Genomic DNA, 27,647 nt, shown 5'->3' on the forward strand with positions numbered 1-27,647 from the left:
TGATTCCTGGACTTCACCAGAGTGAGGCAGAGGCCATACCTAAGTTTAGGGGTGAGATTTATCCTCTCCTGCCTTTCTATCTATGTCAGAGATACCAAGAGAGATACATGGTGTGGAGAAAGTGGATAGGGAGACATTTTCCCCCCTCTACTTGAACCTGGTGTCATAGGAGCCTAGGAAGTTGCCATCTACTGAGTCAGAGCCTTTGTCCATTTAGCCCAGCATTACCGACGCTGCGGCAGCAGCTCTCCAGGGCTTCAGGCAGAGCTTTTCCAGCCCTACCTGGAGATGTTGGGGACTGAGCCTGGGACCTTCCACATGCAAAACATGGGCACTACCACTGAGCCATGGTCCCTCTCTCTAGACATGGCTCCTCCCTGCTGTGCCACAGTCCCATCATCCCATGAAGGTGATGGGTGGGAGATTCAGGACAGATAAAAAGAAGTACTTCTTCACACAGCACATAGTTAAACTGTGGAATTCACTAATTGTCTAAAGATGGCCATCAATTTGGACAGCTTTAAAAGAGGGTTAGACAAATTCATAGGGGGGGGAGTCTATAAATGGCTACTAGTCCTGATGGCTGTGAGCTACCTTCCGTATCAGAAGCACTGTGCCTTTGTACAGCAGTTGCTGAGGAACAAGACTGGAAGGTTGCTGTTGCTCTCATGTCCTGCCAGTGGGTTTCCCACAGGCTGCTGTTCTTTAAAGAAAAACAGTGTCAGGGCTTCCTTACACGTGTTTGCATATAACATGTAATTTCCCCCAAACTAGAGTCTCTTTTTAGCCTTGCAGGATGCCTTTGATATAATCCAGATGCTCTCTGGTGATAACATCAAAGATAGCGAGCTCTGCTCCACCCTGAACAAACTGGGAGTGAATTTGAACGACAAGGAGTTCCAGGAGGTGCTGCGGAAGGCGGATGTGGCACGTGAGTCTCCCCTGGTCCCTTTCAGTTTTGTCATAGGCTGTGGGCTGATTTGACAAGTGTGCGATGGCGCTTCTATTGGAGTTTAATTCCCATCATGCCCAGGGCTCTCAGTTTCTGTTTTGGTTTCTAGTAGTGTCTTTTTTATCTATATGGATGTCTTTTAAAAACTGAAAATTTATATGCATGTCTGCTGCTCTGACTACAGCTGGAGCTCAGTACCACTCTCTCCAGTATATCTACTAGTCCGTTGGTTATTGCACAACAGGAACCCTTTTCATTAGGGTAATTACTTGGGGAATTTCTAAGTTAACCCAAGAGCAGCTTTCGGAAATGTGCTCATCTCTAGAAAGGCTGTTCTCATTTCATTTTGGGGATTTAGCCGGCGGGGGGGCATTTTGTGGAGGACCAAAATGATTTGTGAAGGGGGAAGGAGGCTTTCAGTTCTGCCATTGCATTAATGTAATTGCTAATCCTATTTTTTGTTTCTTGGCTGGATCAAGCTTTCTTGAGCTATATAAAACCAAATTAGGGAGCAATCCTATTGGGATAGGTGGCTGCCTCTGGACTTGGAGGCAACTGCCTATCCAATGCAGGGTGGGTGGAGGAGGTCGTCCCCTCCACGCTCCGGCTGCCCTGCATGGCGGATTTCAGCTGTCTAGCCACGGGACTTCGGAGTGTGGGGGGAGGCTGGACGACGCCTATGAAGTGCCATACTGGCACTTCTGTGCTCCCTGCCCCTCCCCACCCCCAGAATGCCCCCTTTTGCCCCATTCCATGCTGCTGTTCTGAGCACGGAGCCCGAGGATGATCTGTGGCAGGAGAGGGGGTGGGGAGGCGGTTTTCCTGGAGCATGGGCTCCGAGGTTGGTTCCTGAAAACCGAACAATCCTATGGCCATCTAGCCTCTGTCTAGCGGCTATAGGATTGTGCCCTTACTGCCCCAACTCCTGAGGGAGTCCCTGTGGGGGGTTTACTCAAGTATTGCAGCCCTGGAATTGGAACAGAAATTTCTGGCATGTGTCCCAGGCACATTTGCAGCAGAACCGCTCAATTCCTCAGTCCCTATGTCATCATCCTTTCTGCAATTGGTCTGCTGGGGTTGCCGCCTCCCGAGGGAAATTCCCTCTGCCCCCTGCATCAGATTGCCAAATTGAATTAGTTTTCTGAGCCCTTATGAATGCAGGAACACATTGGCAACCTTTTTTCCCCAGGGTCTTGCGCTCCATGCTCACATCCCCCTCTTGTCAATGTCTTTGTCCATTTCCTCCTCCTTTTCAGAGCCTGCCTTACTAGCAAGCACCTCTTTTCTAAAGGCTGCGTTATGGTCTACTGAAGAACACCCGCCCCTAAAGCTCCTTCTGTCCTGCAGCCACCAGCCGCTTTCACCTCCTCCCCACCCCTGCATACTTGCCACTGGTCTCCGTTGCTAGCTGTCACATATATGTATGGGTCACGGAGCAAATGTCATGGCAAAGCAGTACATTGGCGGAGAAAACTGCAAATGTTAAGGCAGAGCAGTAAAACTGAGGGGGAAAATACACACATCTGATGGCAAAACAGTAGAACAGAGGGGGAAATTGCACAAATTTCATGACAGAGCAGTAAAACTGAGGGGGAAATTACAGAAATTTCCTAGCCACAAACAATCACTCCTGTGCACTTGTGCAGGACTGGAGGGGAAAAATGCAGACACATTTGGGACACTCTTTGATGTCCTTTCTTCTTGATTTTTAGGAGCACGGGGTGGAGGGCACTGAGAAGGGTTGAGGGAGAATGGCGGTGGCACTAGAGTGATCATGAGGAATGGCAGGATTTTTTGCTGCTCTTGCTGGGTGTCCATCCTATCCATTCTCAACAACCCTTGATGAAATCGCCCTGCTGTCTGTGGACATCACATGAAGCCACCATGGGTATAAACAACCCAAAAACAAGCCATGGGCTCTTACGGCTGATCAGCCATGGTGGGTTGTTGTGTTGTGGAAACCATGTCATTGTCCACTTGGATGCCAGAAGGTAGAGGGTTTCATAGAATCATAGAATAGTAGGGTTGGAAGGGGCCTACAGGGCCATCAAGTCCAACCTCCTGCTCTGTCTGATGTCAGACAGACTGGTCTGTAGTTCCTAGGTTCCTCCTTTTTCCCCTTTTTGAAGATAGGGACAACATTAGCCCTCCTCCAGTCATCTGGCACTTCCCCCGTCCTCCATGATTGCTCAAAGAGAATAGGCAGCGGTTCTGAGAGTTCTTCTGCCAGTTCCTTTATTACTCTAGGATGCAGTTCATCTGGCCCTGGAGATTTGAACTCATTCAACATAATTAGGTGTTCCTTGACCATATGTCTATCCATCTCAAGCTGCAATCCTGCCCCTTCAGCCTGTACTTCGCCTTTGCCAGGGGGGGTCATAGACCCTCTTTTGGGAGAAGACTGAGCTGAAGTAGGAATTGAGCACTCTGCCTTTTCTTTGTCATCTGTTATCGTTTTGCCATCCTTATTTAATAGATAAACCACCATTTCTTTCCTCTGTCTTTTATTATGCACGTAGCTGAAGAAAGCCTTTTTGTTGCTTTTAGCCTCCCTTGCTAACCTCAGCTCATTCTCAGCTTTAGCCTTCCTGACGCCATCCCTGCAATTCTGTGCTACCTGCCTGTACTCTTCCTTTGTTACTTGGCCTTCTTTCCACTTCCTATATGTGTCCTTTTTCGTTCTCAGGTCATCTCTAAGCTTTTTGCAAAGCAGCACTGGCTTCTTTTGTTGTCTTCCACCTTTTCTTCTTGTTGGAATTGTTTGTGATTGTGCCTTGAGAATTTCCTTTTTTAAAAGCTCCCACCCATCTTGGACTCCTTTTCTCATTAGCGTCGCTTGCCATGGGACCTTACTGAGCATTGTTCTGAGTTTATTAAAATCAGCTTTCCTAAAATCCAGGGTACGTGTTTGACTACACTCGGCTTTTGCTTCCCTTAGAACCAAGAACTTAAGTATAACATGGTCGCTTTCCCCCAGAGTTCCTGTAACTGCTACTTTATCCACTAAGCCATCTCTGTTGGTTAGGATCAAGTCAAGGATAGCTGATCCTCTAGTTCCTTCCTCTACTTTCTGTAGGAGGAAGTTATCCGCCACACAAGTCAGGAATTTCCTGGAGGGGCCATGTTTTGCAGAATTTGTCTCCCAACAAATATTGGGGAAATTGAAGTCCCCCATTACTACTACATCATGTTTCCTTGAAACGTTGGCTATTTGCTTTTCAAAAGTTCCATCCTCGTCTTCTCCTTGATTGGGTGGCTGGTAGTAGACTCCGACCACCAGGTTCCTTTTATTCTTTGCATAAGAATAATTTGGTTCACTTTTTCCTGGAATGCCCATTGTATTTAATGTGAGAACTCAGTACCTTGACCCTCTTACTGCTGATATTAGATGTAACTCCTCTTTAAACACAATCTTATTTTTATTGCCTGGAACAGATTAGTTTGTGACATAACACACTGCTAAATGTGTTAAGTTGGCTCTAGGAAAGAGGAAGTTTTTTTTATCTTATCAGATGACAATATAGGCTATTGAGCTATTTTAATTAATGTAATAAGTTCTAGAATGCAAATCATTTGTTCACAGCTTGTTAAATTATTACTTGTTTCCCTATTATATCTAGCCTGATTTTCTTGGATGTTGACACATGCGGGGCTTCTTACCTCTGCAACTTAATCCCCCCCCCCTCCTCTTTTCTGGTTTTTGTTGTTTGTTTTGTTTTTTAGGCTGCTAGCTTTGCCAGGGATTTCAGCAGCAGTGGAGATCTGGCCTCCATTCTTATTTCCCAGAACACCTGTGTATGGAGCCCAGGGCAGGGCTAGACAGAGAAGGGTTGGCTCATTTCTCAGGGGCTTCCCTGTAAATGGGATACATTGTGGGAGGGACAGAGTTGAGAAAGAACAAAAACAAACTGTCCTTCTGGAACTGGACTGAGCAAGGGCCAGGGTTAGCTTGCGCCCAGCAATATCCCAATGAAATGAAGGGCTGAAAGAGCAGCGAGGGTAAAATGTTCTTGTCACCTCTCGGTTCCTTGGCCTACCCAGTGGAGGCAGATACATAGTGTGTCACCGCCCTCTCCCCCACACACAGACAGCAGAGGTTCCTGTAATAGGTCACCTGACCTTCCGTAATGATGAGCATTACCCTAGCAGGTCAAGATATTTCTGCCCACCTTGAGCCCTAAAACGGGTGAGGGACCTACAGCTATCCAGCTGTTTTTGGACTCCAGCTCTTATCATCCCTGCCTATTGGCCATTAGCTTGGGGCTGATGGTAGTTAGAGTCCAATGGCACCAGGTGTGACACAGGTCCCTTCCCCCTGCCCTAAAGGATTAGGTGGGCTGTATAAATCCTAACAAAACAACCACTCAACGTAACTCATGCCTAAAATTTGACATTGCAGAAGACGGGATGGTGAATTTCAACAGCTTCGTGTCTGCCATGGGGAAAACACGACTCTTCACTGAATTTGCAAGTGAGCAGGCCGAGCTATTCTGTGTAAAGTTAGCACGTTTCCACATGACAAAAGAACTATCTTTTCCCTATAATGGAAAACCTCAAACTCATACTAATCTCAAACCAGTGCCAGTCATGCTATTTCCCAATGTCACTTATAGCACAATCCTATGCATGATTAGACAGGAAAAAGCCCTACAGTGGCTGGCTGGGGAATGCTGGGAGTTGTAGGACATTTTCTGTCTTAATCTGCATAGGATGCACCCTTAATGATTTGTATCTGTTGTTGTTTTTAAATCAGGGGAGATGTGTGTTCCAGCACTGGGAGGGAGAACACACAGCCTTAAAGGAAACTCAATTAAAAATCAATAAAAAGCCACTGATGATTTCTCCAAGACAAGAAAATCAGTTTAGATCAAACTAGAAGGCCAATAGAAGTTTTAGCTCATGTAGAATCCTGCTGCCTGCACTGCAAGGCCTGATGGGAACATGGAGGCATGGAAGTGCTGAGCTGAAATGGCACCAATGGGATGGAAGTGATTTGTCCATTTAGGTCCTGTTGAATTTCTCTGATTGTTTTGGGCCTTTCTTTGGCTTTGGTGGCAGCAGTGACAGTCGTTGCTATTATTAATTAATAACAATTAATAATATTATTTTTTAATGTATTTTTGTGGTGGCGGCAGCAGTGGTGCCCTTCCCAGTGTCTGATGGCCTCTGGCCACCATTTTCTTCCCATCATAGTGCCTCTGGAGTGATGCTTCTTCTCGATGTAGTGTCATTCTGAGGCAGCTTCTAAGGAAGATGGGGGTGAAATGACATCCCCCTGACTGGCAGCCTCCACCCCACCCCACCTCATCCCACCCCACCCCACCTGGAGCCCCCTTGGAGTGATGCGATGACACGATGTAACATCATTCCAGACCCACTTTGGAAGCGGGGGAGAAAACTGGGGCCAGGAGCCTCTGGCTCCCAGGAGGAACACCACTGCCACTGCCACCACAGGTGGAAGGGGGGATAAGCTGCTGCTGCTGCTTTAAGAAAATAAATACATAAATGGAACCACCGCCCCTGTGCAAGGAAAGGAAGGGCTTGACACTGTCAGGGGATTTGGGCCCCGATTTCTTTCCCTCCCATTCTAGCTCAGCACTAGTATACATACAACTGGTCCTTCACTAGAAGTTTCCTCCTGGCACCTGGGCCCATTCAGGACGCTGGTTTTGACCAATACTGCTTTGCATGGCCTAGGCCTTGCGTAATGAGGAATACCTGACTCCGTATGAGCGGCGCATTTTTTCCTCACATTAATCAGGAAGGCCCCTGCTCAAATCTCGCTATAAAGCAGGGGTGGGGACCCTGTGGCCCTTCTAGCATGGCCAGTTGTCATGGATGATGGGAGGTGTAGTCCCACAACATCTGGAGTGCCACAGCTTCCCTAAACCTGCTTTAAAGATCATTGGGATAAAGTATATTTACTCTTTGTATTGATGTATTTACCCTTTGAGATATAAAAAGGGCAAAGGCAGCAGTACTGGCCATAAGAAGAATTTCTAAGTCCATATTACTGTAATACCTTTACTAGGCCAACTCAAAGGTCACCAAAAATGTGTACGTTTATGAGATCTATAAATCTCTGGCAAGGTATTACAAAAAGTGGGCGGGGGACAGGAGAAAAAAAAAGCCTGACTTGACGTTAGCCATGATGGCGGCAGAGTCAGAGTCTTAATCTTAGGTGAGGAGGACTTGCAGACATCCAAGTCATGTCTTCAGCATTAAGTCTGCTTGTTTCCCGCTCCATCTGCCTTTCATGACATCTCTCCTGATCATGTTAATAGGGCCTTTGAAACCGATCGCTTCCAGAGACCTGCCTCAGCCCAAGGCAAAGCTGCCTTCCCTTCTGAAAACAATGCAAAACTCCGTTTAGGACAGTTTTTTGAAATGGTGCTGTCATCCCAGAATAGACAGCAGCTGGATTTATTTGTTTATAGATTTTACCCAGCTGAGTGTATATGTAACACATGTGTGTTTAATTGATCTGCACTACGATTTTGTTCTGTCTTATGAGGTGCTGGTAAACTTGTATGCTGTCCAGAATACTGCTGCCCAATTCCCGCATAGAGGTCTCTGGACTGAAAGGGTGCCGTGTCTTTGTTTCACCTCAGTTTGTGCCTGTGGACATAGACACAGCACCTTCTTCTCTCTCAAACCAGACATTTAAGAACAGACAAAATGTCTTGGTACATGCAGAGTGCTCTTTCCCTTTGGAGGCAAACATTAATGTAAGTGTTTAACACAGGAGGGCAGGCAAAGGCCAAGTTCAGCCAAAGGTCAGATGGGCCAGAGACAGGTAAGATCGTGCCAGGCAGGCCAGAGTTCCAAAAAGACAGCAAGCAAGTGGCAGGAGGCAGGTCCCGTAGCCCGGCCCAGGCAGGCAGGTGGCCAAGGTCAAGAAGGCAGCAGCGCAGGGAAGCAGAAGAGGGGCTACGCCTGGCTGGGTGTTCTCCTGTGAGGCCAGTTGTCCATGAGACCGAGGAGCGAGAGCTTCGTGGAGCCCGGTGGACAGGAAGTGGTCCTTGGGATCAGCTAGTGGAGCGCTCAGTCTGTGGAAGGGCAGCGTCAGGGGCATCCCTGCCACACACAGCTCCCTCTCACAGGCTTGTGGCTGAAGCAGAGCGCTGGTGGCATAGGAGGTGAGGCGGTGGAGCCTGGACGCTGGGGCACCCCAGCTGGAGACACACACGCCTCCCTCCAGCACCTTCCACGTTCTGGCAGTTGGCCAAATGGAGGAAGCCCTGGCCGGTGCGTACGTTTCGTTCATTTTTGTTTGTTAAAACTGCCCTTCATCCTTGTGAATATCAGGGCAGGGTACAAAAAGATTAAAGGAGAGCACAGTACGATGAAAGGCTACAGCTTCATCACCACAATAGACAGAGAAGGCAGCAAGTACGACAGAACAGACAAACCAACCAATTAAAATGGCTGGGTAAGCAAAAAGGGGCTGAGCTGGTACTGAAGTAATTGCAGCGTCAGTGCCAGTCATGCCTCCCGGGGAAGGCATTGTGGCATTTTATACTTGGGTGCCACAACTGAGAAGGCTCTCTTGTTGACACAAGGTACCCAGGGTTCCTAGAGAAGAGCTTCCCCGAAGCTCTTAAGTTGTGGGCAGGAACTGTGTTCCTGCAGATATTACCAATGCAGTGAACATGAGGCTTGTGCCCAGGGTAAAGCTCTAGGCTTAAGTGCAGCTGACTTGGTTTGAGACTAGAGCTGTACATGTGTGCTACTTTGCAGTGTTGAAAGATGCCATTCAAGCCATCGATAAGATCGAAGGAGACAAGGTGGCAGTGCATGATCTCCCTTCCTTTATGAGAAATATGGGGATCCATCTGTCTGACCAAGAGTTCCAGCAAGCCCTAAAACAGGTCTCCGTAGATGGTGAGCACAAGAGATGATATCTTCTCTTCCATACAACTGCAATATCCAGTGTGGCAAACCTAACGTCCCCACCCCTCTTTTAGAAATGCCTCTGAACAAAGGACACACCCAGGAATTATTAGCCACCAACATTTGCATTACTAAACACTCCAGGGGAGCTCTCCTCCTTCACCCCTCACTCCCATGACTCAGACCTTTACAAGGGACATGCACGAATCACCTGGAGGAGGCAAGACAAGTCCTCAAGGCTATTGATTGGTGCATTTTAATTTCCCTCTCTGGGAGTTGCCCAACCCCCATGGAAATACTGTTGTGAGATCTTTTTGTGCTGCAATCGTCAAACTGCTGGCAAGAGGTCTAGACTGAGGAGGTCCTGCTGCGGCTAGGGATGTCAGAGAATTTCGCCACGAATCTCGGGGAGGCCAAATGCCAGTGCATTCGGCCCCCCGAAATCGGTGGCGAAACGGTCTCCCCCCCGCCCCACCCCCGGGACGGGACTTACCTGCGGCGGATCACCTGGCGGTGGCAGCGGCGGCTCCGGCGGCGGTGGCGGCCGGTCTTCTGACCGGCTGCCACCGCCATTTCCAGTAAAAAAAACACAAAAAAAGTGATAGGCTACGTAAAGATTTACGTAGCCTATCACGGCTAGATTTTTAAAAAATACCATGATAGGCTACGTAAATGTTTACGTAGCCTATCACAGCTGAGTAAAAAAAAAACAAAAAAACCCGCGCATACGCAAATGGGTGCCGCCATTTGCATTCCTTATTTTGGCATGTCTAGTCTACGTAAACATTTACGTAGACTACGGTGAAAATAAGGGGAACGCAAATAGCGTAGCGTCTACGCTATTTGCGTTCCCCTTATTTTTGCCGTAGTCTATGTAAATGTTCACGTAGACTAGACGTGCCAAAATTAAGGAATGCAAATGGCGGCGCCCATTGGCGTACGCGCATGTTTTGTTTTTTTTTACTCAGCCGTGATAGGCTACGTAAACATTTACGTAGCCTATCATGGCTGACTGCAGGGACGCAAACAGCGGCGGCTACGGCCGCCACCATTTGCGGACCCGGCCAGCCAGGATTCGGGGGGGGGGGGAGGGACAGAGCACCTCCCCCCCACCTCGAATCACATTTCATTAAAAGGTAAGTGACTTTTGTACATCCCTAGCTGCGGTTGGTTCAGGCTCAGTCCTGAGGCAGTGCATGGGGCAAATCCACCACAAAGAGCAAAAGGCAGGTAGAGGCTCAAAGCACAGGCAAACAGTCCAATACAAGCACAATCCGACAGGATCTTATCAGGAATCCAGGGGTCAGCAGCATGAGAGACGAATCCAAAGAAACAAGGGTACTAGGAGCTGAAATTAAAGGTGTTTCCCCATCAGCCCTTTCAGTTTAGGATTGTGGTTTATAAGCTGGAGTTTCCGGAGTCTCACCTAGGACCCAGCTGCAGCACATCAGAGGCTTCTGGAAGAAGTCTTCCTCATCAGGAAGGCCCTACTTACCAGGAATCTTTTACTCATGAGGAGCCCTCCTTTGCAACTGGGTGCTCCTCTCAGGGGTTGTTCTGGCCTGCCTCTTGAGAAGCCACGCTCAGCAGCAGGTGGTTGCTTAGCCTTTGTCTCAGAGGCGGAGTTCCCCTCCTTTTGTGAAGGGGGTTCCTCCTGCAGGGGCATGACAGTTGGCCTCTGCCATACTGTGGAGCCCCAGGTATCCCCTCACCTGGGAGGTGCTTTGGTGAGTTACTCTTGGGATCCCAATACATTAGTTTAGTTAGTTTCATTTTATTTTAAAAGCAACTGACCATTTCTGAAGTTCTCTCTGCTTGGTTCTTGAATAAAGATGCTCAACTGGAAATTGGAGTTGACTTAGTTCTTTGCCTGGTCTGGAAGCTAGCCTTACCCAGCACACCAAGACCGCTTAGCATATACACTAACCTGGTTTTAAGAAGTTTGAAGCAAGAGGGCCCTACCCTTCTCCATAGTGATCAAAAAACCTGCCAGTTCAAAACCCACGTTAAGGCTATCTCGTGTCGGCTCAAGTTCCACAAAGCCAGGAAATTCGAAGCTAACATTGATGCCTTGACAGATATGCCTTATGATCAGTAGTGACGTTGTGTGTGTCACAAATTGTCCTTGCCAACAACTTACCCTCCATGCACCTGCACTTTTGCTTGGTTTTCAGGCTGAAATCCAGATAGGGAGGATGGAATACCTGGGACCAGGAAAAATGTCCTATGTTGTCCTGGTCCTGTATTGCCTTATGAAGCAGCTGAGCCCCTCCCCCTCCTAATTTGTGGAGTAACATGAAGACTGACCTTATGAGGTCACGTTCCATAACTAAAGGAGTTGGCACTGAGCATAAAATACCGTAGAATCCCTCTGAAAACATTGGAGTACTTGCAGCATTGTAGTTTCAGAATGAAACTGAGCATGAATGACAACTTTGCTAGCAATTGCTGCTATAGGCTAAAATGGGGCAGACAAACCTTAATAAGTTTTATAAACTGCCAGACCAAACCAAAGAAAGGCATGCCTCCTTGACAAGTTTGAACAAAGGACATCAGTAGTTTTCACCAAAATTTGAAAGAAATAGATGATATGCCATACCACAGATCGGAGAAAAAAGGGTCCTCCTTGTATCAATTTTCAGTTTGCTGTATGTGTTGCTATTTTAATTGTTTTAAATTTTGCACAATTGTAGACCTCATCAGATAGGTCACAGATGTCATATTTCAAGTTATGAGCTCAACAGGTGTCATTTTTATAAGCATTAGAATTTTGAGAGTTATAATGGCAGAACCTTTTTTTGCAACTCATCTTAACTAAAGGGACACTCCTGATGTCTTGCAGCCTGTTCTGCCTTGCAAGCTTGGAAATACAGAGCATCTCTACACCAGCCTAAAATCCTGCATTTAAACAGGGCTTTCTGATTCTGTTTTAAATGCAGGATCATGACGGACTCCTTTTACAAGCACTTCCTCCCCGTTTCCCCTTCCTTTCCCCCCTTATCTGAGTCTTCCATATGTTTAATTGGTTTAACTCCTCTTATTGCAGCTTTTCCTTTTTCACAGCGGGAACTCAAGCAGAACTAAAGCTCTCTAAGTTGATAGCTCATTATCTCTGATCTTTTAAAAAATGGAATAAAGGTCATTTAGGGCACCATCCTATGCATGTTTAGACAGAGAAAAGGCCTACAACTCCCAGAATGCAGGAGACATCCTGGAGGTTAGCGACATCTAAAGGACGTGCAAGCTTCCGCAAGTAACCAATCTCAATTGCAGGATAAAAGCTCTGTGTGAAAAAGCGCATAGATTCCCATTTGTGTCACATCCAACCAGCATTGTGACCGGAAGCTTTCTCTGGGCTTCTCCACTTGGTGTCAGGTATCCCTTTTGTCCCTGCTGAACTTCAAAAGCCAAATCAATCCTTTTACTTCAATGGGTCATACAGATGCTAATTGTCAGTAACTCACAGTCTACAAAGGAAAAACCTTAAAGGAGTTCAAAGGGAAACCAGGAAGGTTGAAAGTTGCCTACTGTTTGAGAAAAGGCGGGCACGCTTTCCTAACTTAAGGGGTGGGGGGTGGGGATCTCCCTCTGTATCTTGAGGTATCTATGCATAGCTGTTCCCACCGGGCCAATTGGGCAGATCGCCTAAGCTCTGCCCCTGCCATCTCTCTCTTGGCCCTGCGCCTGGTGTCTAAGAATTCAGGCTGTCCAAGCCTCACCTCTCCCTGTTCTCTGCCTCTCACAGGGGTGTGTGAAGAGAGGCTGTCTTCATCCAGATGGACTATTGAAATCTGAGGAGTGTGTCTCTCCCTGTCTGGAAGAGTCAGGGAAAGTTCCTCCCCCACGTTTTGCGGTTCCTCTTTGGAATCAGAGCTACTCTGCCACTGCCTATGCTCAGAGGCACCCCTGACACTTGGGGCTTTTATCCGGCAATTGAGATTGGTTACGGAAGTTTGCAGGTTCTTTACATGACATCATTAACCTTCAGTGCCTCTCCATTTTCCAACCATTTCTGTGGCTTAATTTGAAACGGAAATAATGAACTAATAAAAAGAGCTGTTTTGAATCAGTTTGTGTAAAGAGGAAGTGGCACTATAACAACAGTGCTATCTAGTGGCTGTTTAAGGAGACATATAGAATTCTCAGATAAAGGGAAAAAGGGAAGCACATGTAAAGGGATAATCTTAATCCCGCAAAGAATCTGGAAGCAGAAGCCCCAGTAAAATCACAGGATAAAAAACCTCTGTGTGGGGAAGCCCTTAGTCTTCCTTGGAACTGCAGAGACTTCAAACTTAAACACCTTAAAACTTGCCACACAGAAACATTTGTCTGCTTTTTGGGTTTTTTACACTGAAAATGGGTTCAGTTTGGCAATTTTTCTGCTCCCAATTGACCCATAGCAAATCCTTCCCCAGATTACATACCCTGCCTGTCAACTGTGGAGGGAGCATATTGTGTACATCTTATCTTCACGGCCCCCACCCTCACAACTCTCCTTGTCCTTAGTTTTAAAAGGTGATAGTTGTGCTTTTTACATAATTTAAAAAAAAAATATTCTTGATTGGCAGGTAATGGGAAAGTAGTTGTGAAAGACTTCATTAAAGTTCTTACCAATACTTCACATTTCTCAGAACTGTCAGGTAAGTAAGTCTGTCCGAGAAGGGGAGGAGAGTCAGAAGCACTGCAGGGACCCTTTCTGAGCTGGCTCATGGGATATGGTGGCTTAGTGTGATGTGTGAACCTATCCAGTGTGTACTTTGATTCTGAGCATGAATGAATGAAAGGGAGTTTCTCACCTCATAGTGACATTTCTCTGCAAAGACTAGTTGAGTAATATTACCCTGAGACACACGTACCAAAAATCTCCTATGGTTCAGCCACAAGATACAACCCCCCCCACCCCCACCAACAGTTCCCCCTCAAGAGAAAGAGAAAAAGAGAGATACCCTGTCTCTATTCTAACCTAGTTATAGGAAACTTACAGAATATTGTTACAGGGCACCCCATTTCCCCAAATGCTGGAAAAGTTCCAGGGGCAGCGTTTTCCTAGGTTTGGTTTCCTTTAGAAGGAGAGATCAGACCAAAGGCCTTTCCAGACCAGAATTCTGTTCACACAGTGGCCAAACAGATGCCTTTTGGAAGCCCACAAGGACATGGTTAGACCTCATCTGGAGTATTGTGTCCAGTTCTGGGCACCACATTTTAAGAAGGATGCAGACAAACTGGAGAGGGTTCAGAGGAGGGCAACAAAGATGATCAGGGGATTGGAAACAAAGGCCTATGATGAGAGACTGGAAGAACTGGGCATATTTAGCCTTGAGAAGAGAAGACTGAGGGAAGATAGGATAGTGCTCTTTAACTACTTGAAAGGTTGTCACAGAGAGGAAGGCCAGGACCTCTTCTCGATCACCCCAGAATGCAGGACACAGAATAATGGGCTCAAGTTAAAGGAAGCCAGATTCCAGTTGAACATCAGGAGAAACTTCCTGACTGTTAGAGCAATACGACAATGGAACCAATGACCTAGGGAGGTGGTGGGCTCTCCCACACTGGAGGCATTCAAGATGAGGCTGGACAGCCATCTGTCAGGAATGCTCTGACCTGGATTTCTGCATTGAGCAGGGGGTTGGACTCGATGGCCTTGTGGGCCCCTTCCAACCCTACTATTCTATGATTCTATGAGAGCAGTTTTAGCCCCCGCGTGCTCCTGTTCCTCAGCAGCTGGTACTCATAGGAGATTAAGACATTTATCTAATATGCGGGTTTATTTACAAATATTGAAGTTAACATAGGTGGAGACGGACCACATAGCACTCCTACAGATAGCAGACCCATTGCACCCTAGGGATGAACGCATTTTTAAAAATCCGTTCTGACTGTGTGTAGTGAATTGTCAGGCGTCATTCATTCCGTTGTCCACTCATTGACAGAATTGGGTTTTTTCTCATTTGGAAAAGTCCGCAAAAAGGTCTGCCATAATTTACGTAACTTTCAGTGGTATGTAACATTTTGCATATTTTTCTCACCTCGATGTACAGTCAATGAGCAGAGTGTGCAAAAAGAGTGCTGTACAGCAGAGGCTAAAGAGAGATCAGAGATCTATAAAACATTGTGTGGGGTTTTTTTTTTTAAGGTGTATCCATTAGCATAGTTTCTAATAACTTTCATATTTTTGTACGACTAAATTTGTGTACAACTCCAGAGAGTTAAAAAATGGTTCGCAAGTCCACACGACTCAGAAGATGCTGGTTCGCTGTGGAGCCTGTGGATCAGATACATAAAAATCGGAAGTCATTTGAATCTGTTTCAGATTTCTCCGCCATCCCTATTGCTCCTACATCTGATCTCCAGGGAGAGGCTCCCCTGCATCTCCAGATGCCTTTTACAGCTCCTAGCTCTCTCCTAGTCTTAAGGTGCTTGCAGACAGAAGGGTCCATGCTGAGATATAGCCAGCAGGCTCCTCTGCAGACAGGTCATTTGTATGCTTCTCTGTTTCCAAAATGATTGAATGATCCAACCACACCAAACACACAGATGTACTTGGGATCAGGCCAGGCCAGAGCAGCCTCCTCTGCGGAACACGTGAATCCAAGGCTGGCTTTGGATTCACTGGAGCCTTTAATTCTCCTGTTTCACTCTCAAGGTACACCAGCAGTTCTCTTATCACACGCTAGTTTGCCACACCATACAGATCAGGATCCTCAGACGATCCTTCTAACTCTGTGATTCTAGGAAAGGCCTTGAAGTGGGACGAGGCCCAGAACCCCCCGATAAAGTTTTAGCCAGGGAGCCAGCATACCAGTTGCTAGTTCCTGTTTTTATCCCTTCTAGTGCTGAAGAACACCATTAAAGCAGTCAGCAATATTCAAGGAAACAAGGTTTGTCTGCAGGACCTCAAACCCACTCTCAAGAACATGGGCATTTGTTTATACCCACAGGAGTATGAGGAGCTAATTCAGACCTTTCCTGCTGACAGTGAGTATTCTTGGGAGCCATTCTTGGGGGGCCAAGGCCCTGGTCTTGTCTTCTCAGCCTCCTCCTGTTCCCAGGCTCTGGGAGGTGACACTCTCTCATCAACATATATGAGGGAAGAGCTCTGACAGGAAGAGCACAGTGCTCCTGACTAGCTCTCTCTCCCCCATCACTGAATGTCATTTCTTTTCATTTTGCAGGTGAAGGGAAAGTTGATATTGAGCAAGTCATAAAGAAGATATCCAAAATGCAACGCTTCTCGGCAATGGAAGGTGAGTGGGCAGGAGCAGAGTGTCATGTCCGCTGGTTCTGAAGCTGCACTACACCGAGGAGGACTCCGATTCAGATGGTCACGGGTGGCCCCACTTCAGGGGGAGGCCTCAGCACCTCCTTCCATAGCTGCTCAGCCAGAGGACGCTGCTCTCCCATCATCCGACTCCGAGGGTGGCTCCCCTGCAGCTTCTCCTCTCCCTCAGCCATACAGGAGCAGGAGCCTGCAGCAGCTGGCACCAGCTCTTTAAGAACTGCATCCAGCTTCCCGCAGGGGTGGAGCCACTGGGAGGCCACGCTCTGCCGCCTTCTCAAGGCCTCAGGGGTCTGCAGTCCTCTGCTGGAACAGCAGCTCCTTTGGGGAGAATCCTCCAGTCGGCACTTCAGGCGGTGCATTCCCCGAGGTCCTGCCTTTTCTGACGCAGGTCCTGCCTTGCTTGGCATGACTCAAAACAGACTATGAACACTGTGGTGCAGGCCACTTCCCCTGGGGCTCATGCCTAGCCAGGACACAGGCAGGAACCTGGGAAGAAAAAGAGTAATGGAGAGAGGGAGAGTCGCATGTTGAATATTTCAGGTCCAGCTGTTTTTCTAATACCACAAACAAAAAACAGATTTGGAGTCATTTGGTCTGCTATGCACTTTGCTATGCATTGGACCACCACAGTCAACAGTGTGCTCTGGTTACACCCTCATCAGGACAGTCGATGAGGCAATTGCTATACCTGTGTGGCTGCTATAGGGTGGTCAGAGGTCTCCTACACCACATTATTCCTTTAGCGTGAGGAGGGAATTTCCCCTGGTTCAAATAGGCAAGACAGCACTTTCTTGTGTGGCATGCCTGCTCTCTGCTTGAAGCCCACTTTGGCTGAAGTGGAAAAGGCTGATGTGTGTCAGTGTGTGGGGCTTCCAAGTAGGGTGGCAGCAACAGAAGGGAGTGGCATGCTTCAGCAGAGCTCCTATAATGCTTTTCCTGGTAGACTCAGTCCAAATGTGAGTGATGGGGCCAACCTTACCGTGAAGGGATGGGAGCTAGTTGGTTCACACAACAGATTCCAGAGTGGGGTGCCACCTCCCTGCCTCCTCTTTCTGTCTCTCAATTAAAGAAAGAAACTCTAGTCTAAAGAGGGTGAGACCAGGGAGTGTGCAATTTATAGATTTTTACTTCAAGTGCATAAAAGTTACTCTCAGCTCAGCTCTGGTTGGGTGAGTTGTTCTTCTGAAACTCCATAATGTTTTGCTGAGACTGGTCCATTCTCATCCTCTTTTACTACTGGCAGATGGTCTTACCTTTAGGGTGAGGTAGAAATTAGGCAGCCTTTTGGTTCCCTCCAAATCTTTGATTCTACAAAGACACTGAATCGTTGAACAGAAATATATAAAAACTTTACAGATCTACAGTCACTCTATTCTGAAAGCACCATGGGATACAAGCCCTAAAATCAATGATGGCCAGCCAGGTGAGAAACAGACTCTCTGCATCCAAGTGTCTCAAGCACTAGACATTATTTCTGCCCCCCACCCCCAAGAGCCCCTTGACTGGGGAAGAGTCTAGCTGTCCAAGCTGGAGAAATTGGCAGGTGCCTCTCTTGTAAGGCAATTAGATATTGTTCTAAAGGCTTTGCACCATTGTAGGTGGAGCTCAGAGGCTTCTGTGTCATCATGGCTTTCGTACTACAGAATGTGAATTGTCTCAGTGCTGAATTTCAATTTTGCGGGCCATGAAGTACAACATAGCTCTTATTTATTTATTTATTATTATTAAATTTATTAATCGCCCATCTAGCTGGTCACCCAGCCACTCTGGGCGATGTACAACATACAGTAAAACAGTTTAAAACAATAAAATTCTACAATAATTTTTTTTTCTAAAATACCCTAACCCACCCCAAATGCCTGCCTGAACAACCACGTTTTTAATGCATGACGGAAGCTCATTAAAGAGGGGGCATGGCGGAGTTCCCTAGGGAGGGAGTTCCACAGAGTGGAGGCCACCACAGAAAAGGCCCTCTCCCTCGTCCCCACCAGTCTAGCTGTCCTGGCTGATGGGACAGAGAGAAGGCCATCCGAGGCTGATCTTGTTAAGCGGCCTGTCTGGTGCTGCTGGAGGCGCTCCTTAAGATAGGCTGGGCTACAACCATATAGGGTTTTAAAGGTCAAAACCAACACCTTGAATTTGGCCTGGAAAACATCTGGTAACCAGTGCAACTCCTTCAGCACTGGAGTGATGTGATCTGGAGCTCTGACAACAGGCACTGATGGAAAGGCTTTGGGAGAGTTTTAATGCTAATCTTTTGTTCTTCCTTCTTGTAGTTCTGAACAATGCCATCAAGGCCTTCAGCCAGTTCAAAGATAAGAAACTGAAGGTTTCAGACATGGAAGTCTGCCTCAGCAATATTGGGGTCCATTTAACTACATCAGAACTAGTGCAGGCCACCAAGTCCCTGCCAGTTTCTTGTGAGTATCTGCTCTTACGTTTCCTTGTTGTCAGGCATGTCTAAATGCACAGGCCCCAACTCTGTGAGGGCAGGCAGAAGAAGAGCAGTTTTTCTGTTGGCACTGAGAGTCACTTCACATGTGGCATTTTTCGTATATGGTTGTAAGGAGGGGGAATGTAGGGCTTCAAGCTTGAATCAGTTGATTAATCAACCACGTCTGGTTGATGGGCCCACTTTTTGTTTGTGGGGCTATGAGATGAGGGCACTTGCGTTCATCTTGGAGGCTGTTTTGGTTTGGGTGTGTTACGGTAATAGGGAATGAAAAATAAGCTATTAATAAGGCCTTTCCTTCTAGACTTAAAGTGTTGTTACCAAAAAGCTGAGATCACGGGAAGAGATATAAAGTGAGACTCAAACACCTTTTATTGAATGTAATTGCAATCATTCACTCAGTTCTCATTCTCTCATAGTTACTTAGTTGGAGCAACCATCAGGAGGCCAAACCCAAATGTATACTCAGAAGTGGAGGGCTGTGCAGTGCACTAGCCGCTTCTTAGGTGTTCATTTCCCCCTCAGGATTCTTCTGATCTGGGGGTATCTTATATACCTCCCCACCTCCATCCTTTGTACAGTGTGGAAGCCCGTGCCCTTTGGCTTCGTTTCCTGGCTGTCCATTAATTGGGGCCCTCTTATCTTTTTGGAAGTTCCTCTGTCTGCTGTTCTTCCAGACTCAGCTACTTAACTGCGGCTTGTTCCTATTCCATAGTCAACTGCGCACACATGCGCACCTGCTGTTCTCCAGTATTTCAGCCTTCCTTCTGGTAACTTCCCATTTAAACCTGAGCAACACATTCACTCCACAGGGGGCATTACATGATTCTGCATGACATACCCCCCCACCCTGTGTTGCTACCCAAGTTACACGTATGGTGTCATGAGAAGACATTCATTTCTCATTCAGCAGTGCACACTCGTTGGTGTTTTTAATTTAGTAAGAATTACATGTATGTTTTTGATAATACAGAATTACATGTATGTTTATCATAATACAGAACTGCATGTATGTTTTTCATAATACATAATATCAACAATGAGCCATAGAATAGGATGTATTAGTAAATATAAACTAAAACTAGCCTTGGAACTCCATCCCGTAATAATATCATACCAGTGATGATCTGTTAACACCTTTTCCTGATCAGCCATTTATATTAACTCTCCTCGATCATTTTAACTGTTTGCTTTTGTAACACCCCGCCCCCGACAGAGCTAAATGCTCTGCCACCTCAAGATGTATATTTAGAAACCTTATCATATTATCCCACATTATTCCTCATTCTGTACTAGTAAGGAGGGGGGAAAGGACACTTGTGTAGAGGCAGTCCGTCGTGATCCTGCATTTAAAACAGAAGCAGAAAAGTCCCATTTTAAATGTGGGATTTTTTAGGCTGGTGTAGAGATGGTGAAGATCAGTGAGACACAGGGAGCTTCCTCTTTGGTGACCAAAGTACTTTGGGCACAATGGTGCTTTAGAGTGGTCAAAGTGCGTCACATACATTCTCTTGACTATGCTTGCAACAACCATGAAAGATTGACCAGTATGATTATTCCCATAGAGGTCTGAGGCTGAGAGTGAGACATGGCCACCTAATACGTTCGTGGTGAGGCAAAGAACTGTGGGTTTCCTGGCTCATGGCTTAGCCCCTACACTAGTCTGGCTATTTTTTACTGAGGAAAAATGTGACTGGCAGACATTGTCCTTCCTCAAAAAAAGGATGTTGGCTGTGGATCTGTTGGGAATGCTTCAGGGATAAATTATCCTCTCAGAAGAGGGGGTTTGATTATGGGACATTTGGATCTATGGGGTCTCTATTATAATAAAATGATGGTGCAATTGCTCTTTTTCTTCTATAGCCGATGGGACTGTAGATGTCAAGGAACTGATTTCAGCTATGAAGGAAACCAGGCGGTTCAAAAATTATTCAGGTAAGATATTGAGTGAGCCCTGCTTCAGCAGTAGCAAAGTGTTCCAGCTGTATATTTATGATTGGTGTGTGTGCGCACGCCTGTGTATGAATGGATGGTGCATGTGTGTGTACGAGAAAGAGTGGTCCCAGGCCTCATGTCAGGCTTTGGCCCTGCCCACTTCAGGCATACATCCCCCAACATGCTTCCCTGAAGCCAATGCTGCCCTCGGGCTTAAAAAGGCTCCCCACCAATAATTCTCTGCAAGGGAGGTTTGACTAAAGCAAATGGGCTGTAATGGCGTCTCAGAGCAAGAACCTTTCCTCTTAAGCATGACTTGAAATGATGCTGCTGATGTTACCCTCTGCAGCTGTGCTTGATGCCATCCTTGCTCTCAAGTTCATCGAAGAACACAAGAAGATGAAGCCAACTGGTGTGAAGAAAAGTCTGAACACCTTTGGCCTGCAAATGGCTAACCAGGTGATCACCCAGGTACTGACATCGATACATATGACAGGTAAGTGACCAAACTAGAAGGAAGTGGCTAGTCATCATAGCGTCTCAGCAATTCTACAGAAAACCATGCTTTTTAGAGAATTTTAGTGACAACAATAAATAATTATAATTGTGAAGGAGCACTGGAACTAGTCCCAACATCCCTGCAAGATGGGTAAGGCCAAACCTGGCCTCAAGTCTCCAAAATTACTCAGTAGCCACCCTCCTAGGCCAAGAGGCACTGAAATTAGCACTGAGGTTGCTCAGAAGGAATCGCACCAACTTGGAGTTGGATAAATGTTTATTATAGGGAAAGGGATAGAAGGAAAGGGAGACTTAGAGGTGGTAGCTTGTACAGAGGGTTACAAAGCTGAAATACTTAAAAGGAAACCAGAATACACAGAGAGCCTCTGTACCGCACTGCCCCCCCCCAATCACTAAACTAGCTAGCCTATCCTTCAACATACCTAAGTATGGGCCTCCTAGGATAGCATCCAGCCATCATCAGGTCCGAAAACCACCAGAACGAAGGGAGACACAACGCCTCAACCTCTGCTCCCTTTTAAGGCCCAGCACTGGCAACCCAGGGCAGATTTCCCTTAGCCAATCATTAGCTCAGCCCCAGGGTGGACCACCCTCACCCCAGAAGTGGCAGGATCTTCCCACCAAACCCAGCTGTTATCTCTTTCCCAATTAGTGGGGACTGAGCATGCGCTTGAACAGCAGGGCCAGGGAGCTTCTAGATAACACACAGTTCCAGGTGTTGGAACATGACACCTGGGCCTAGTCTCATGGTGGAAAAGCAGGCTGTCATTCTTGACACGAATCTTCTTCAGAACAAAGTTTTCCTTAATACTTGGAATGTTTGAAAGGAAATATCACTTCCTCTTTTCTGAGAAACAGAAGATCTTCTTGCAGATTAATATTTGGTGGTTTGAAACTTCCGTTGTTTATCATCAATGTTTATCATCAGAAGCAAAGAGGGTGTTTGTTCCTAAAGTTAAAGATATACTAGAAAAACACAAGCCCTACGAAGGTGTTCACCTGCATCACACACAGAGTTAATCTCGGGAGAGGACGCATGCGAGCGAGCATGCACACCCCTCCTCCAGGTTCCCATGTGCCTGGCCAGCTCAGAGACCTTTGTGTATTCAGCATGAACGTCTGCAAAGGAGCTTGTAAGCATGTTCAGCTGAACGCACTTACAGAGCTCCTGCAATTGGCAACGCTGAAAGAGGTTGAAACTAGTGCTGTGCCAAAAATCTATTCGGCATATCTTTCAACCATTCTCATTCAATCTGATGGAAAAGAAAATTGCTTTTGAATGTTTTTTAAAGGAGGAGAAACTGTTGGTAAACATTTTTGTGGGTATGGGGTTCTTGCACTTAACGTAAGCATGCTCTGGCCAAGGTTTGTGTGTGTATGGGTGTGTGACTCCTGTCTTTGATTGGACAATCATTTCTCCAGCAGTCTGCATCCTCCCTGGCCTCTTGTGCTTTAATTAAACCCAGAAGATGTCATGAGGGAACGCCTCCCATGGGACAGCTGGGGAGGCTGCAGAGTGACAGAGAGATGTGTAATAGAATGTAACACACAGCACCGCGCAATGCTAAGGTAAGCTCGAAACCATTACGAAAAGGAATTCAAAAGAAATTCTAAAGTACCCTGAGAATGAGAGGGAGGAAAAAAAACATTTGGGGAACTGAGGGACAGATTTTGGCACTGCAGTAATTGAAGCCTGAAGAATGGGAACTCCCGCAACTCATGCTCAGAAAAAAAAGAAAAGAAAGGCGCCCCTAAAATGGTTCCCAAAAGCAGGGTAGGGCAGTGATTTACCAGGGTCATGTACTACAAAAACAGAGGTCCATGGTAAACAGGACAGTTAAGAGCAGAGTCTTCTCTCTGTGGCTTCTTTGCACTCCTTTTACACTCCTGTTGAACTCCTTTCACGTGGAGATTTGATGAGTCCAGCGCCTCAGTCTGTTTTATCTCAGTTTTGCTAGTACATTAGAAATCATTATGGGTTTTTTTTTTTTTTTTTGTCACAACAGTGTTTAAATGTCAGCCCCCCACACCCCACTGTAATTTGCAGAAACCGGGCAAGCAAAATTCAATGACTTCTTGAGGACTTTGACAAAGAATCAGCATTTTAAAACATCTGCAGGTAAGGGAGTAGCTCCCCTAAAGTCCAATTTCTCTCTGGGAGAGTGAAATTTACCCTATATTACTGGGTTTTCAATTTCCATTTTGACTGCTAAATACTCTCTGCTTCCTTGAGTGCTGGAAGTTCCAGGAGGGAATGCTGCAGGTTTTTGTTTGCTTTGGGTGAGAGATTTGCTGACTCCAGAGCCCCAGGCTAGATCTACACTAGGGGCATCTCTACACCCGCCTAAAATCCTGCACTTAAAACGGGGCTTTCCGCTTCCATTTTAAATGTAGGATCACAACTTACTCCCTTTTCCATGTGCTTCCTTTCCCCCCCACCCCTCCCCCCTCCTTCTCCCCGTATCTGCGTCTTCCATTATCTTTCATTGATCTCGCTCCTCTTCTTGCCATTTTCCCTCTTTTCACTGAGGAAACTGAAGCGGAACACAATGGAGTAATTTGATAGCTCATTATCTGCGATCTATTTAAAGATGGAACAAAGGGCATTTAGTCCAGGGGATGCCTTGAATGATCACAGCATCATGTAAAGAGCCCTCAAACTTCTGTGAAGGAGCAATCTCAATCTCAGGATAAAAGTTCAGTGTGAAGGAGCCCTAGGGTTTGTTATTGGCATTGAAGTGCACTGATAACTGTTGAGGGACATGGCACATTCCATATACCTCTTTCTGAGCATTATTGCTCACTTTTTTATTCCATATTATCCAAAATGCTGCAGCAGGTGTCACTGTGTGTGCTACGAGGTATAAATGTGCAACAGGGATATAGTGTTACTGTGATGGGATCGTATCGATATGGCATGAGGTGTAGATCTGGCCTCAGTCTGTTGTGTCTCAGTTTTGGTAGTAGATTGTTTGTGAGCTTTTTTCACAACCGTGTTTTGAATTCTTCCTGTCCCTGCCCCCACAGTAACTTGCAGGAGCTGGGCAGGCATCAAGACTTAGACGTCTTTGTAATGTTTGTAATATCTCCCTATTTTTACAAATGAACAACCATATCAGAGTGGAGAGAAACATATAGTCCCACAAGCAGCCAGCACAGGTACTAGTTCTGCATCAGATCCCTAAAGGGAGCGGCTGCACTCCAGCAACGTTTCAGCCAAGTTGCCAGGAATCCTCCTGGCTCATGGAAGAGTTAAGGGTGGAGCCTGGTAGCGCATGGCAGGGGCAGGCGGGGCATCTAGGGAGCCAGGGAACAGAGTCTGGCAGTTTCTACTGCCTTAGACTTGGAGCCTGATTAACATGGGGAGAGGGGTGGAGCAAATAACAGAAGCTCTAAAGCCAGGCTGGAATTTGACTGCTCCCAAGATTCTGTCCCTTCACCCACCCTGAGATTTTATTTCATCCCCTAGAGATCAGAGAAAAGGGCTAAAACTCTGGAACCTGGTAACCCTAGCTCTGCAAGCTGTCTTTCAAATAATTTGGTAATTTTTAAAATTCAAAATAACCCAACATGCAAAAAAGACCTGCATGGAAGATAGAATGGTGGGGAGGTGTATGTCATACTGAGATTTACAATGCCAAACTGGCCTGACCAAGTTAGATCAGGGAGCAGTGGGGGGAGCAGGCAATTAATCTATAGCAAATGTCTCCCGCTCAAAGCCCCAGTAAAATGAATGGGAGCTTGCACAGCACAAGAACCACAAATTTGCCTTCTGTAGGAGAAGTTCCTGGTGGATTGTATTCTCAGTCCATTTGCACCCTGTACAGATTTTCTTTGTCTCTCTCATACTGCAAATTTGGTTTCAAACTGTTTCTCTCTCTCTCTCTCTCTCAGGCAGGGATGAGGAAACTGTGGTCCTCCAGATGTTGTTGGGCTACAACTCTAGTCATTCCTGACCATTGGCCATGCAGCTGGGGTTAATAGGAGCTGGAATCGAACAACATCCAGAAGGCCACAGGTTCCCCACTTCTGCTCTAAGGAGTGTCACCTCCTAGGAAAAGCACTAGGTGAAATGGCTGCGGCCATTGCCATCTTCGATCCCCAGAATGCTTCTAGCCCTGATGTAGGGCACACAGGCATTCTGGGAAAATTAAGATAGCAGCAGCTGCTGTAGCCACTAAGCCTGGCACATTACTTATCAGCCCAGGTGACCACTGCTGCCTGTCCCTGATGCTACTACAGTGCCACCCCTCCAGACTTCAGCTGGCCCAGAATGCTGTGGCCAGACTAATGACTGGGGCCCAATATAGGGAATGTGTGACTCCCTTGTTACAATAGCTTTACTGGCTTCTGTTTTGTTTCTGGGCACAATTCAAAGTACTGATTAAATGACCTATAAAGCCCCATACAGCTTTGGAACAGGGTATTTGAAAGACCACATTCTCCCATATGAAACTGCCTGGGTTTTTTGATCCCCGGGAGAGGTCCTTCTCTCTGTCCCTTAACTATCTGAAGAACGTTCGGAACTCCCTGGGCTTCATCACATGGAGCTTTTACCCTGCGATCGAGATGGCTCCTTCACGGAAGTTTGCGGGCTCTTTACATGGCGCCGTGCCCCTCCAGGGCGTCTCCTGCACTAAATGCCCTTTGTTCTGTTTTTAGATAGATCGCAGGTAATGAGCTATCAAATTACCCCATTGTGTTCCGCTTCAGTTTCCTCTGTTAAAGTGGCAAGAAGAGGAGCGAGATCAATGAAAGATAATGGAAGACTCAGATACGGGGAGAAAGAGTGGGGAAGGGGAGGGGGAGAAGGAAGCAGGTGAAAAAAGGAGTCGTGATCCTGCACTTCAAACGAAAGCAGAAAGCCCCATTTTAAATGCAGGATTTTAGGCTGGTGTAGAAATGCCCCCTGCCAAGGAGGCAGGCTCACTCCATCTCTGTTATCCTTCTACCAGCAGGAAAACACATTTGTATTCAGGCTCACTTTTATCATCTAGGATGATTTGCTGCTGAATTGGGTTTTTAATCTTTTGAGTAGTGTTATTTCTTTCTTACAGATGTGCTTTTATTTGTCTTGTATTTTTATTTGTGTTTTGTTTTACATGTTTTTATTGGATGTGTGTTTAATTGTTGAGTTTTCATGCTTTAATTATAACTTTGTTACTTTTTCTGTATGTTGTTGTCAGCTCCCTTGAGAGCACTCTTCTTAGTGAACAGATGGGATATTAATTTAATAAATAAATGAATCAATAAGAGGCTGTAAAGTAGGACACATGGCCTCTCTGTGACAATTGTTTAACTCATTGTCATGGATCCCATCCAGAGAGTCCTCTGCATTGTAGCTGTGTGTGAAATGGGGCCAAAAATTCTTCAGCAAAGAAATTGCCTAATAAACATTTCCAGCAGTGTTTTGGGGCAGTGGGGGGAGGGGGGAGGGAATGACAGTTGAACCAGAAACCACTTTGAGCCATCTTGAACTTGGGGCGGGGGGGCCCTGTGGGTGTAGACGTGCCCTGTAGTTTCAGCTTTGTTACCCAGCTTAACCTTCTCTGTAGCTGTGTTCCTGCCTAATGTCTTCCCTGTTCCTCTGCCTTCCCCTGGCCCCTGCAGCCTTGGCAGATGGTTTTGACATCCTTGCCAAACTAGAAAATGGGAGGATTGGTGTGGAAGAGTTACAGGTGGTTATGAAGAGCTTCAACATCAACTTGCCTTTGAATGAGGTATCAGACGCATTGGCCTTTTGCAATATCGATGGTGAGTACCTGTTCTAGCTGGTGGGAGTGGGGTACCTCTTTGGGGCACGGGGCTGGCATGTGCGTGTGTATGTGTATACATGTGCGGGCACACACACATACACACACATACAGAATTAAATATTCATTAAATAAATACTCTATTTTTAAAACAAACCAATCACCATTTTGTGGAAAGAGGGGAATCTGTAATATACAGTGTTGTTCTTCTAGTTCACCCAATTCTTCTGTGCCTTCCTCCCCCTTTCCACTTTCAGACAACAAGACAGTGAATTTGAAGGACTTTATCAGGGGGGTGACCCATACTACTACTTTTGTTACTAGTCCAGGTAAGTGAAGAGCTATCTAAAAATAGCAAAGGGAACCACCCCTTAGCAGACTGCTTGATTTTAGAATAGGTCATGTACACACACACATCCCATATTGGCATGGTGCCTTTAAGAAAAGTTTGGTCTGAGCTTAGGTGGGAAGCTCTGACATAGGCAATGGAGGTCACATGGCAGCTTCAGGTCCCTTAGGAATCTGAAGCCTGGAGACAAGCAGAATATTAAAATGATCTGATGCAGGTGACTGTTTGTAAAGCGATTTCCCCTCCTGATAGGCAGGAAACACCCTCAGGGTGTAGGAGAAAGGGATTGCATGGGCAGAACACGGTTCCCAAGATGGCATGGTTAAGAAGCCCTCTACTGGAGGAGGACCCCTTCACCACAAGGACCCTCTTCTCGTATTGTAGAGATGACTCCGGAAGTGAACTGCTTGCACCTTTTTGTTCACAGGCAGGACTGCCATTCCCAAGACTTAAGAATTTTATGCAACTGTTGTGTTATAGTCATGTTGGTGGAGAAGTCAGTTCTTTTGTTTAAA

The 27,647-nt window shown here is 46.4% G+C and overlaps 1 protein-coding gene across 1 annotated transcript in view; it reads left to right on the plus strand.

Annotated features, from left to right (window-relative positions):
* The window catches only part of EFCAB13 (EF-hand calcium binding domain 13), a 236,485-nt gene that overhangs the window by 42,517 nt on the left and 166,321 nt on the right, over positions 1 to 27,647 (plus strand). The window contains exons 13-24 of the mRNA XM_084808226.1: positions 788 to 931; positions 5,352 to 5,423; positions 8,693 to 8,836; positions 13,414 to 13,485; positions 15,677 to 15,820; positions 16,018 to 16,089; positions 18,401 to 18,544; positions 20,440 to 20,511; positions 20,861 to 21,007; positions 23,078 to 23,149; positions 26,641 to 26,784; positions 27,041 to 27,112. Coding sequence (XP_084664352.1) covers positions 788 to 931; positions 5,352 to 5,423; positions 8,693 to 8,836; positions 13,414 to 13,485; positions 15,677 to 15,820; positions 16,018 to 16,089; positions 18,401 to 18,544; positions 20,440 to 20,511; positions 20,861 to 21,007; positions 23,078 to 23,149; positions 26,641 to 26,784; positions 27,041 to 27,112 — 1,299 coding nt within the window. The remainder of the gene's footprint in view (positions 1 to 787; positions 932 to 5,351; positions 5,424 to 8,692; positions 8,837 to 13,413; positions 13,486 to 15,676; positions 15,821 to 16,017; positions 16,090 to 18,400; positions 18,545 to 20,439; positions 20,512 to 20,860; positions 21,008 to 23,077; positions 23,150 to 26,640; positions 26,785 to 27,040; positions 27,113 to 27,647) is intronic.

Source organism: Heloderma suspectum, chromosome 6 (assembly GCF_057233095.1).
Source record: "Heloderma suspectum isolate Gila_16-S chromosome 6, 16-S_ref, whole genome shotgun sequence".
NCBI lineage: Eukaryota > Metazoa > Chordata > Lepidosauria > Squamata > Helodermatidae > Heloderma > Heloderma suspectum.